Source organism: Rutilus rutilus, assembly GCF_951802725.1.
Source record: "Rutilus rutilus genome assembly, chromosome: 10".
In the NCBI taxonomy this organism is placed as follows: Eukaryota; Metazoa; Chordata; class Actinopteri; order Cypriniformes; family Leuciscidae; genus Rutilus; species Rutilus rutilus.
In genome coordinates, this window is record NC_140215.1 from 10856426 (window position 1) to 10869996 (window position 13571).

The 13571-nt window shown below is 37.2% G+C and overlaps 1 protein-coding gene across 1 annotated transcript in view; it reads right to left on the minus strand.

Moving 5' to 3' along the window:
* Positions 1 to 13571, minus strand: part of slc49a4 (solute carrier family 49 member 4) — a gene marked incomplete at its 5' end in the record, with an annotated part of 45548 nt that overhangs the window by 21881 nt on the left and 10096 nt on the right. The window contains 3 exons of the mRNA XM_084420621.1: positions 3615 to 3723; positions 8372 to 8501; positions 10611 to 10885. Coding sequence (XP_084276747.1) covers positions 3615 to 3723; positions 8372 to 8501; positions 10611 to 10885 — 514 coding nt within the window. The remainder of the gene's footprint in view (positions 1 to 3614; positions 3724 to 8371; positions 8502 to 10610; positions 10886 to 13571) is intronic.

Consider the following 13571-nt stretch of genomic DNA (forward strand, 5'->3'; position numbering starts at 1 on the left):
TGGTCTGAAGTAGCTACATTACTCATAGGTGTTGTTTGGGCATAACGTGAAATAAACCAATCAGAGCATCATCTCACATTCCCTTTAAGAGCAGGCGCGTTTGTTCCATGGCGGATTGCTATTATAACGGCGGATTTGCCAGGCGCACGCCAGGAGCGGATCACAGCCGAGGAGACCAACGTCAGGGCCGTAAAAGACAGAAAAGTGACATTGTATGGGGATGGGAGAAACCCACCCAAATTAGCTTCGGTTAAACAGGGTATAATATTTTTTGTAAATGTGTAAGCTAGATTTATGCTTATTTGTTCACATCTTCATGGACACCACAATGATTTCCCTCACGTGGGATATTTTTCCTTGTAATTATGTATGGTTTGCAAAAATGGCAACTGCTGCGTCTGTGTATGAGAGAAGCAAAGTGTATGCGCGTTGTGCACACGCTACATTATGGCCAAGCATGCGCCCCTAAAACAGCATCTGAACGTGCCACTGAAAACGCGCCATTGACTTTAGACTAGGTTTTTCCTGGTCTGTGGCCGAATTGTTTTCTGAAACTGCAAAATAGCACCAGGGAACGTTTGCGCCGGAACACGCCTCCTCTTTTCGCTGAACTGCCCCCGGGAGCGCAAGTTCATGCCTTTACTGACGTGCGTCTGTCGAGGGAAAAGTCCGCTGTGCGTTGTGTGCAAAATTGGAATGATACATGCGTCGGTGTACAAAGTCAATTGTGCTGGGTGCAAGATACGGCCCCATGACTGGATGCTTTTCATTGCTTTCTATCCAAGTCAACAGAGAAATCATTCAATGTAAAGTAAATTGCTAACACTTTATGACAAAGTCCCATTGATTAATGGATTAAGGATCATGAATAAACAACGTTAGAATAAATGTTTGTTCATGTTAACTGTTGCATATACTGTACAATACATACAACCTTATTATAAAGTGTTACCAGCAAAGCCAAGGTTTATGAATTCTGCAGTTAATCCTAATTTAGTTTTTCAATGTGATCCAGGCTGAATTAATTGTTGAAGTTTAATACTTAAAATTTGGGATTTTGAACAAATCCCTAACATGAATGTTTGAGGAATATCAATACACTGCTGCCTTGTAAGCAGTTCCGTGTATTATCATTATTATTTTTTTAACAATCTGACTTCTAGAAATCTATATATAATTTCAGTTTGTCTGATAACACTTATTTCTCTTCAACCAAATTTAAATGACTAGGAAAAAAGACTTTCTTAACAATAGTGAAATATTAAAATGGGAGAAAGAAATGCTTGAGGCGTACGCTTTCAATTGTTGTTAAAAAAAGAACTGAGACTTGAATGAGAAGACGGAAAATTCAAATTAGTCTCACAATGGCTTTGGCAGCAGAGACATATTGTGGAAAAAGGAAAAAAAGGCATTCTATCTTCAACTTGCATGATTTTCTTTACAATACCGGTTCAAAGACCACTTAGTTTACCTGGAAAAGAAACTACAAGACATGAAAACATCATCTTTGTCTCTGCAAGCCAGTAATTCAGCTGGGCCTAGAATGTTGTGTGATTGCTTTGGCCCATAACTCTAACATTTCAGATGCAAATGTGAGGAGGCTGGGGAGAATCACAAACTCTGAGGTGGAGAGCTCATCTCGTTAAGCAGTGGTTGGCCCATCAAAGATGAAGTACTTTTGTGAGTATGCAAATAAAAGCGTCTTGAGCATGTATGTTTGATTAGATTCTGATGAGCTCTGTTAGGAGAGGGAACGGCTGGAGAGGGCTATCTACATGTGGACAGCTTTGGATTTTCAAAACTATAATTAGATGTTTTTAACAGCTTGTTTTGAAGTTCAGAGTCCACCCATTCAGGCCTGCCAGTTTTTTAAATGAGAACGTATAGAAAGGCAAACAATTTTTTGGTCAGAGTTTCCAGTCAATACTTCAATGTGTGTTTGTACACCCAGGGTTAAATATGAGTCAATAACCGTTTAATCCAAAGGAATTACATTTCATTTTGATCATAATTAAAATTATGGAAGGTGCAAATGATTTGTACATCTGATAAATGCTTGTTTCAGACACACACAACTATTGAAAATACGGTGGCACATTTCTGCCACATATTTTTTCCACTCAATTATTTCTTAATAACGATGTCATTTAAACAAAATATTTTCTCGTAATAACTAGATGCTATGTCGTTAAAACAATGTCTTTGTAATAACGAGATAATGTGTTAACGACAATAACGACATATGCTTTTCCTGTTATGAGAAATTATTAAAAATACATATTTTTGTATGTGACGTGACAACACGGGAAATAGGCCTTTATCACAGTCCATGTTAAAAAATTGGAAGCTTAAATAATATAGTAAAATAATTTAGTCTACTGTAGTCTGCATCAATGGCAGTGGCCATAGCATGGGATTGTTGTGATTTATTGATGTTCAGTTTATCACAGATACTTGATCGAAACACATAAACATAAACACATAATTTTTTTTTTACACATATTTCATTATTTAAACGGCCGCACACAAGCCTACTGTATATGTGTGCACAATATTTCCAAGTCTGACCATCTTTTTTTATTAAAGAAATGCAAGAATTGAATTCAAACAACATATCACATGACACAGCATTATTCATTCAGGTTATGCATTCAATAAAACATTAATTATGAGTAAAGACTGTACAAATTAAACAATAATAAATGTTCAGATTGCTTTCATGCTCTGACTTTAGTTTCCGATATAATCATCAAGTGTTAAAACTGAAGTCGTTCTAATAAAGAAATGTTTCCAGCCCAGAGTCGATTATTCAAAAATAACTGGTTTGATCATCTTAAACGATCAAATAAAAACCATAACACTAACATTTAAATTTAAATTTAAATAGAGTGTATTCCAATTATTCCTCTGGAAGTAACTTGAGCAGTGTGCAGATCCTCGTATATCTCATGACTGTGGCAACATCGGCAGTGCTGGCTAACGCCTCGTTCACAAAACATAGCACATTAAAATGGAAATTACCCACACATGGTAGGTTATCATGTAAGGCTAATTAAACCGTTTGAAATGATGATTTTTATTGTCAAGTTCAGCCAATTTAGTTTGATTTTCTTTTTAAAATTGGCAACCGACCATTGACAATAATGCAGGAGGAAATTCAATTACACTACAAACCTCAGCCGGATGTGACAATATGCGGACTGTGATAAAGGCCTGTTTCCCACGTTATCGCGTCACGTACAAAATATGTCATTTTAACGATATTATCTCGTTATAACAGGAAAAGCATATAATTTTTATGATATAAAATAAATCGTTTTAATGAGAAAAATGTCGTTTTAATGACATAGCATCTTGTTATTACAAGAAAATGTATTGTTTTAACAACATAACATCTTGTATGAGAAATATAGTTTAAATGACAACATCTCGTTATTACGGCATAATTGATCGGAAAAAATAAAATGTATGTGGCACTGTGGCAGCAATGATCCACCATAGACACACATGGAAACAGCCAAAAATAAACAAGTCTTTGTATATTTGCAATACTTTTACCAGGAAATAATGTAACATCTAAATGGGCCCAGCATGGAGCATGGAATATGTCTTACCTGGCTGACTTGAACAGGTGTTAAAATCATGTCCAACACGCCGGCCCAGCCGGCAACAACCCCTGTGGGCACGGAGTAGGCGAGCGCTATCATCAGGAAACGCATGTTGCTGAAAAAAAAAAGCAAAGAAAACTTTGAAACTTTTAGAAATAGAACACTAAAGCACTTTAAGATACTAGGCTGTATTTTGACTGTGTACGACGCACATTTTTGAAAGCGCAACAGATCTTTCAGAACTGTCATGAAACTGAACATCAAAGCTTTTGCATCTCAAACAGACTGAAGAGTTTCCTTCCTATGCCTTCCAGCCTGTCACCAAACATTTATCCTACCTTGCAGCCCAGTGACAGAGAGATAAAAATCTCCTTAATACGGGAAATAGACGGAACTGATAGCAGAAGCAGATATCAGGCCAGCACAATGCTAGAATAAAGACATGCCCATAAGCGGTGCTCTGTCTTACATTGATTTAGCTTCCTCAACTGAATGTGATTCTTAAGAGGACACTGCGCATTTGAGTCAACATAATAATACTAAAGCTTTCATCTGCACAAAATTAACTTGAAATTTACATGCTAATCCAATTGCCATTTTAGTCAGAGTAACACTGACTACTTTAATGAATATGACATGATAATGAATTGACTAAATAAAAAAAACCCTATAAAAATAGAGGTTATTTTTAATTATTGAGGTCCTGCAGCAACTGGAAAAAATGCCACTGAGAATATGCAATGTTAACAGACAGCTTGCTTAAGGTAATATACCTTGATATTAAGAGTTTTGCCAAGTAGGAATTGTTTTAAACATCTAATTAAATCTAACTGACCCACTGGGCAAAGCTATGCATAAAATCAGTATCTGCATGTTTTTAATAAATCATATATCTGTAGGGCACAGTACTTTACTCTTTCATAGCAGTATCTATAAGACTCGCTAACAAGTATTACATGCCAACAAATCCTTCTTGAAGCTAAGCAACAACAAAGTTGCTCTAAGCATTAATACAAGCACAGTGCATGGTTTAGTGTACTGTCAATTTTGTGGTAATCCTGCCCTGATACAAAAATCCCTTGCTATGAGGGATGCTTTTTCTTCATGTATTAGCATTTTTATGAGCATCTATCCAGTCACAGGATTGCTGTAGTCAAGACTGAAACAGGTCGAGAATCCCTTTGTGGAATCTGCCTTTATGTGTTCCTTCTGGCAGGTCTCCAATCACTCCCAACCCAATTACAATCACCGGTTCTTCTTACTCACTTCTCCACCTATTTTCCCTCAAGTGTCTCAAACAGTGTCTCCCCGACTTACCCGAGAGGAAATGTTCCCCCCATAAAACAACAAAGCATCTGGAACCAATCATGAGGGCTCTCCAAAGATGCTTTGTTTATCTTTTGAAGCGGTGTGCATTATGGAATTTACTTGTTGCAGTTTGGTTCTTGGTATTTGAGTCTCTAAGGCTGTTTTCACAGTTAGTTTGATTGAAAAAAAAAATTTCTGATTGCACCATCATCCTCCTGCCCTAGATTTGGGAAGCCATCAAGCCAGAAGGATCATTAGCTAAGTGTCATTTGTCCTTTGCCAGCTCTGTTGGGATCTAATACCGCAAAATGAAGATTTTGCAAGACACAGCTATTTTTAACACCAACACATCAACACTAATACTATTCTATCATCAATTTTACTGCAGTAATCAAACGCTGGATAATGGTTCCTATAAAGGTGCGATCATGATGCTCTGCAAAAGCACAGACAGATTAGACTTCTCCAGGCTTGTGTAATTTTTTTTACATTTATGAATTTTAATTGAATTGACCGCACCCCAAAGGTAACTGAACTAGAACTTGGACTGGAACTACAGGAAGTGGAAGTTACGGAATTACAATTTAAAAAAAAAAAACATCAAGGGATTCCAGGAAAAGAAAGTTATTGCCAACCTGGTTCATACATTTATTAAATATAAAAGTGTAATTTAGTACACATTTCTATAGATTCGTTTTCTAGATAAAACGTATACATTTGCAATTCAAATTGCAATTCTGCATCTTGTTCGCAATCTCATTTCAAATTCAGGAATTGCTTCAATGTTTTTTGACACTTTGGATTTAGAAACTTCACCTAAAAAAAGTTTCTAGCACTTGTCAGCTGCGGATCTATTGAGATTTTAAGTATGTGAGATTCTTTATAAAGGCTTTTTAAAGAAAAAAATCAGCTATAAAAAAAAAGTGACCAGGAGGATGCAGATTAAATTATAAGTAAAAAAATTAATTGCCTATCAAATTAATGCACACGTAGTTACTTGTAGAAAATTCGATTTGCATGTCATGCTACTCATAATTACCTCCAGGTATGAATTGCTGGATGTGAAGAAAGCTCTACCATCAACGTCCATTAACATTAACAGGAAAGTGTGAGGAGAAATCAAAGCATGCTTTCAGTGTCTTACGGTAGCCTTGAAGGCAATGGCAAAAAAAAAAGGTGTTGATGGAGAACCCTTTCTCCCAACAGTACCCCCTTCATTAACCTCACAGCTGGGAGAGATCGATATCTATGCAGTTTTTTTCCCCACCAAGAGCTTATTTAGCTTATGGGATATGATGAGAAAGCCTTTCTTTCCATTCTTTGACAGATTTGGGGGAGCCATCAAGCCAGAAGGATCATCAGCTAAGTGCTATTTGTCCTTGGCAGGCACTGTTGGGATTTAATACCCCAAGATGAGGATTTTGCAAGACATGGTCATTTTTAACACACATTTCATAAATACTAATACAATTCTATCATCACAGTTAGCGCAGTAATCAAATGTTGGATAATGGTTCTCGTGAAATAACGATGCTCTCTGCAACAAACAAATCAGGCTTAAAAACGTTGAAGCTTTACCAAGTCAGGTGAGCCAGGGACTTAGGAGTTCAGAAACGAGGGTGAAATACAATCATGGTCTGTATCCAATAAACTGTCCCTATAGACTAGCTGTTCTACAAAGCTCTGCCAATCTGCTGCTTCATTCAGATACAAATGTGAAACGGCTACTGGAACTCTGCCTATCGGAGGGACTCCAGACAGCATACGGTCTCCGTCCATTCATGTTTGTTCTTCTCTTTGTGAGTGGGAAAGTTCTGGCGTTCCTCGGAGGGGGGTCGAACTGCAGACTCACTGCAAAAGTGGAAGTTCAACAGTTCTTTCCAGTCCACACATTTCAGCCAATTTCTCTAGTGTTGGTGTGAGATCACATTCAAAGCAGGGATGGCTTCCTCTGATCTGTGAATATCAACCTCCCCAGGCATTGCGGGTGAGACTACATCAAGAGGGTTCTGACTAGCTGTAAAAATGCCACTGTGGTCACACTGGCCTTGATGGGCTTCACTGGGTTTATAAATGTACAGATTAAGATGTTCTATTAATTAAGGATGGTCAGAATGTGACATCATAAGGCTTGGTAATTAATCTGCAGGGAGAGGATCTTGTCTTTGATGTGTATTAAATGACAACTGCAACATATGGTGAGTGACAAGACCCTGTTCATTAAGATTCTCTTTTGTAAAAGCAATAGTAACATTTCAAAGACCTTGCTGAGATCAGGGAGACAGTATGTGGAAGTTACAAAAGGCATAAAATAACAGATGTCCATTTTTATGTCCATGTGCAGATATACCCAGTGCAAAATCTCTTTTGAATGGCAATGAGGAACACTGATATTCATGCTCTGAATCCATTTTCAAATACAGTAAATATTTTATTTAGGTCTTTTCAAATTTTGGAATTTTTGCACTTGGATTTTTAAAGGGCCAGTTCACCCTAAATTATTATCATAATTATTTTTATTTTTTTATCATATCATGTATTTTATTTGCTTTTACTGTCTGTAGCGCTTTGGGTTTTAGAAAAGCGCATTATAAATAAAATGTATTATTATTATTATCATCATCAATTAATTCTTAATTATGCAATTGCGAATCAGCTGGATTGATCAGACTGATGGTTCGTCCTCAGAAGAACACAAAAGCAGATTTTTAGTAGAATATTGCCCAGTTGCTCTTTTCCATAGTACATTTAGTGATTCAAGCCGCTGATTCTCACAGTACCATTCAAAAGTTTGGGATCAGGGAGTTTTTTTTTTTTCTGAAAGATATTCATTCTTTTATTTAGCAAGGATGCAGTAAATTGATCACAAGTGACAATAAAGACTTACATAGTTATAAAAATTGTTATTTGCTGTTCTTTTGAACTTCCTATTTATCAAAGTTTCCACAACTATTTTAAGCAGTGTTAAGAAACGTTTCTTGAGCACCAAATCAGCATATTAGAATGATTTCTGATGAAACATGTGACACTAAAGAGTGAAGTAATGGCTGTTGAAAATTGCTGCTTTTTTCATTGATAGGAATACAATTACATTTATTTTGTTAAAAAAGAAAAATGCTAAAAATATTATAAATGCAGCCTTGGTGAGCATAAGAGACTTCTTTTTTAAATACATTAAATATGTTACCAATCCCAAACGTTTAAACATTAGTGTATTCGAACCTTTCTAAACCTGCTCTGTGTGAAATAGATCAAAGTTATTATTCAAAAAAATGTACCAATATACTGTTTTCAGTGCATCTGCGTTTTAACCTAAGGTGATGTGACAGACACAAGAACCAATTAAGTTTGTGCAGGGTTACTTCTCTGAGTAAGTGTAGAAGACTTTTTTCGGTTGAACAATTCTCTTTTCAAAACAGTTGAATCAGTCTAGTAAAGAAGGATCAGCATTATACCTCAGCAGCCTGCAGATGCTGCTCCTGTAGCTGAGACGTTGGCTAGCCGCTGCCACGCTAGGAGGGATGGGCGGCCTGGAGGGGAAGTAGAACAGCACAGCCACGAAAAGTGCTGCAATCATCCCAAACTCTGCAAGTTCACAAAAACACACAACATTTACCATGCGGCCACAGTGTCAACGTCAAATCTCACAAAGATTTTACGGATTCAGACTTAATCTATCTCTGGTAATTAGAACAAGAGCTTAACGCGTCTGGCATTTCAGTGCAATTTTCAGATACTAAATTCAAATTAATGAGAGAGAGAGAGAGAGTAGCATCCAAACCAACATCATTAACGGTCATTAGATGGCTCACATTAATCTAGAGTTAACCATGAGTCTAGCAGATTTATTACAATTCTGTAGAGGGAGGAAATGCACAATGAAACAACTGATCAGCTCATTAACCCTAGTCCACATAAAGCTCCTGCTTTCCAACGAGCTTATCCAGGGCTGGAATTTGTGACGGTGTGACCAAGTTGTAGCCAAGAAAAAACCTGTTGGCACACAGTATCGCAAAACCAGATGCACTGTCTCTGCCAGCATAGGATTCAGGTTGAGTTCCTAAATTTTGTGACCTCCTGGGCACTGTCGACATGATAAAATAGGTGCAGTTTCCTTGGACAGATCCCACTTTTATTCAGCTAGTTAATTTCTACAGTATCATTTCTATAAATCTGTCCTTTCTGTCATAAAGTACAGATTTATCAAGCAAATTTAACATCACAGTAATATTAAGATATACACTACTATTCAAAAGTTTGGGGGAAGTAAGATTTTATGAAATAAATTAATACTTTTATTCAGCAAAGACACATTAATTTGATCAAGAGTGACAGAAAAAAAACATTTATAATGTTGCAAAAGATTTCTATTTCAAATAAATGCTTTTCTATTCATCAAAGAATTCAAAAAATAAAACAAATGCTTCATAGTTTCCACAAAAACATTAATATTAGTATTTTTAACTGTGATTAATAATAAGAAAATATAGTTGCAAGCAGCAATTTAGGGGCCAAGCACCACTATTAATTAATTTGGAGATGATGTTATGCAAAATGGTTGAAAAGCCATACAATAATTTGTACTGTGCCATAATTACTTATTACTTTTGGCCAATAGGTGTTGCTGATACCAAATTGATCTGGTGTGGTCAGTTTTGGGTGACAATTACACACATAAATGCTGATGTCAATATAAAAAACAGCCTCAGATGTAGTTTGGCATTATGCCATCAAATATGTTGATGCGGTACACAAAAACAATTTCGTCTAACGACCCGAAATCTATAACGTTATGCCAGCATGGGCTGAAGATGTTCTAACTCGAATTTGGTGAAAATCAGACAAACGGTCTAGGAGGAGCTTGAAAAAGTAGGTTTTTAAAGAAAAAAACAATGGTGGACAGGAAGTTCAGCAGACAATGGCAAATTTGGTATATGTTCTCGGCATGACCTAAAATATCTATGAAGGCCAATTTCATTTCAATAGGCAAAATTAATCAAGCTATTAGCATTTTTTAAAATATCATAATTTTTGACCACAAGGTGGCGCTACTCAAAACTTTTTCAGTACCTTCAGGGCATGGTGCCGATGACGCTTACCAATTTTCGTAACAATACGCCAATGCATTTGTAAAATATAGAATTTTATGACAAAATTCTAAATGGCCAACACACAAAATGGCCGTTATCTATAAATTGGGAATCATTCGACTCAGCATGCAGCACAGAATCTTAAGAGTTTTTCTTCTTCAAGGAGTGTGTCCTCCTTGAAGCCCAATGTTGCATCTTGATGCCCAATGTTGCAGTGTCACAATGACCTCTAAACTACCAGCAAATCATTGTCTTTTTTGTGTACGAAGGAAACATCTTTCAACTTAAACAGACACAAAGTATCAATCTATTATTGGTAAAATGTATCTCTCTCTCTCTCTCACTCTCTCTATAAATGTTTTAATTTTCTGAATCAGTTAAGCAGAACAATGCTAGGCAATCTTTATGGCGAGGTGAACGCAAACCACCTTAAGGCGCTTGATTGTGGTATTTGGAGAGCCGATGGATGGCTTTCTTGTGATTGCTTTTCTGTATGGCAAATGCTTAAAATAATTTAATATTGATTGAGAATGAATGCTGTTGCTGGATTGTCAGCTGACAACACCGTACCTGCGTAAAGAACAAACTGCTGAATACACTGTACCTGCATAAAGAACAAACTGTATCCTGTCTCCTATGTGGTTTTGGGTCCAGTAGATAGTACTTGTGCTTCCCAATTTCTCAGTGTCATTGGGTGCAGGGACAGCTAATGGACCAATCAGAAAGGAGCAGGCTGACCCCAGGTAGCCAATAAGTGATGCAATAGCGGTGGCTGTAGCCCTCTGATCAGGAGCAAACCAAGTAGTAGACAGGAGAGGGCCGGCACTCATAATGGTAGGACCAGCTAAACCATTTAAAAGTTGACCACCATGAATCAACCTGTAGATTTGAAGAAGAAAAAAAGACACTATGAGTACAATACATTTTTTACATTTTAAAACAAATAAAGAAAATATGGGTGTGCTTTTTCCTGTAAAAGTCACAGTCACAATGCTATATTGCACAATGCTGGATTTCCAGGGCATTGCTATGTGTTGATTAAGTGATCTGAGAGTTTTTAGGATGTTTCTATGCAGTAGCTAGGGTTTTCTGGGCGGTTGTTTACTGGCCCAAGTCAAAAAAGGCCCATCAAGCATCTATGATATTTGTATTTCTATATAGCTAGTTTCCTTGCTCAAATCAATGCAAGTCAGACAAATGTCTGAGAAAACATGTAACTATTAACCATATACATTAAAAAACGGTTACAAATGCAATCACCTGAGTTTAGTTGGTTTATAAACACAAATTGCTGCACTCCTCCATGTCTATCAGAGTTGAGGTTTGATAGCAGGGGAAACAAAAGAGCTTTATCTGTGAGACAGAATGACTGAGTCCCAGTGGGGTGACTTGTGATAGCCTAACTGCCTGAGTAAACACTGCAGTGCTTGTCTCCAGAATAGATCTTCAGAATTGACGAAGATGGAGAGTGACTAAAACACTTTTCCATTTTCTACAGCCCAGACGTACACAAAACCAGACCGAAATGTTCTTTTACCTTCATGATAATCACTGTCATAAAGATCAAGAGGTTTCTTGTGTCAAGTTTTTTTTCTAGTTTCTTCCTAGCAATTGTCAAACTGAGCAAAATATTTAAAGGTCTATTCTTGTGTTCGTGAAGAAGTGAAGTTCTTCACTGCGGCTTGTGAAAGAGTGTCTGAGGGACGGTAAAAAACCTCTGAAGATGTACTAAGTGGAGAATTGATAGTATACTTTAAAACCAGCTCACAATAGCATTTGGTTTGGCCAGTACACATCATACACAACATTTAAATAGCCCTTTATAGGCTCTTGAACCTTGCAGTCTGCAAAGGATTTTGGTTTAAACTAAGTCATTGATCATGCAATGCTCTCCTCAATCCCCAATCAAATATTATGTGAAAGCTCCCTCGACTATTTTTCCCTCTTTTGTTCAAGTATGTTGACTAGGGCTGAACGATACATCGAATTTTCATCGTCATCGCGATATGAACTTGCGCGATGAACACATCGCAACAGACAGCCTGACACGATGAATAAGGGAAAGCAGTTTATTACATGCGCCAAGCGCATGTAATAAACGTTTGACCTATCACCTTTAGCCCTGAAGACATGGTTGGCGCGTTAATGCTATTTGGCCAATCAGGTGAAGCCCAAGCGTGAGTCAGTTACGCTCAGATTGATTTGTTAGGTGTCAATTTAGTTGCGACACTGTGCCATTAGCAAATACGATGGCGGAGGAAGGAGAGAAGAGAGAGGAAAATGTGGTGGCTGACGAAGACCATATAATTCGCTATATGCAGGGTTCGTACACTTTTTCCAAGGTCAAATTCAAGCACTTTTCAAGCACTTTCCAGGTCCATTTTAAAGCTTTTTCCAGCACCTTACACTACCGTAAATTACATACCAATACATAGTTAAAATTATTATTTAGTGTTTTTATCACATCAAAAGAGATAAACAGCCAAATGTTTCATAATAGCAGAGGGCTGCACGATATTGAAGAAAAATGAGATATGCGATAACTCATTAAATAATGTGATATTCAATTTGCAATATTTCGATATATTGTGCAGCCCTAATATTTAAGCCAATCACAAGTTTTATTCTTTAAAATGTATCACTAAGTATATAGCCTAAACCATATGAATAATATACTTTTCATTATATTAATGTCCAAATATTGCTTACCAGATAATGTGATTTATAGGCTGTAAAACTGAATTAATTCAAAATATGAAGACTTAGGATTTGAACAGAAATATTTGACAGGCCTTCCCGTTTTGGGACACATTCTTGATATAGACAAGGTTTGAACAATATCTGAGTGCACAGGCACCTGCCTGATAAATGTATTTCCTTGCCAAGATGTCTTGGGCCAATACATAACGTTAGCTAATACATTTACTGGAATAGAGCAATGTAAATATTGCATAGGGCTATCCTAAACAGTAACAGTATACTAATGACACTGACTGATTTCAGTTCCGCAATCAACGACTGTTGTTATGCACTGGGCTAACGTTTGCAGGTTAATTTGCACGTTACAGTTCTTTAATTTTGGCGATGTTCACTGCATATTCCACAAATGAACGTGACATAACGGACATGGCATGCAATACTTACACTGCATTATCACACCAAGTACTCTCAGTCACTAATGGCCCTTTCAGATAGGACGCGGACCGCGCTGCGCTATGAAATGAAACCAATAGGCCTATATTTCAATGGCTTGCGCCGCGCGACTTGGACAAAAGCAGAGCTCGCGCGCACGCCACCGTCAAAGTTTAAAATAGTTCAACTGTTGCCGCTGCGTGGCCAATAAAAGCGGTGCATCCAAACAACCGCGGAAATCAAAATGAAACCTCCGCCTACTTTTGCTCTGGCCAGCGTAACGCAAATCAATCTGTTTCTGATTCTGAAGGGCTACATTTTTTTTCTCCATTTAATAAAGAACCATTTCGTCAGAAAGATATTTCTTGTGAAAGAAATACAGTTACAAATTCAAGCATTTTCAAGCATTTTATCCAAAATTCAAGCACTTTTC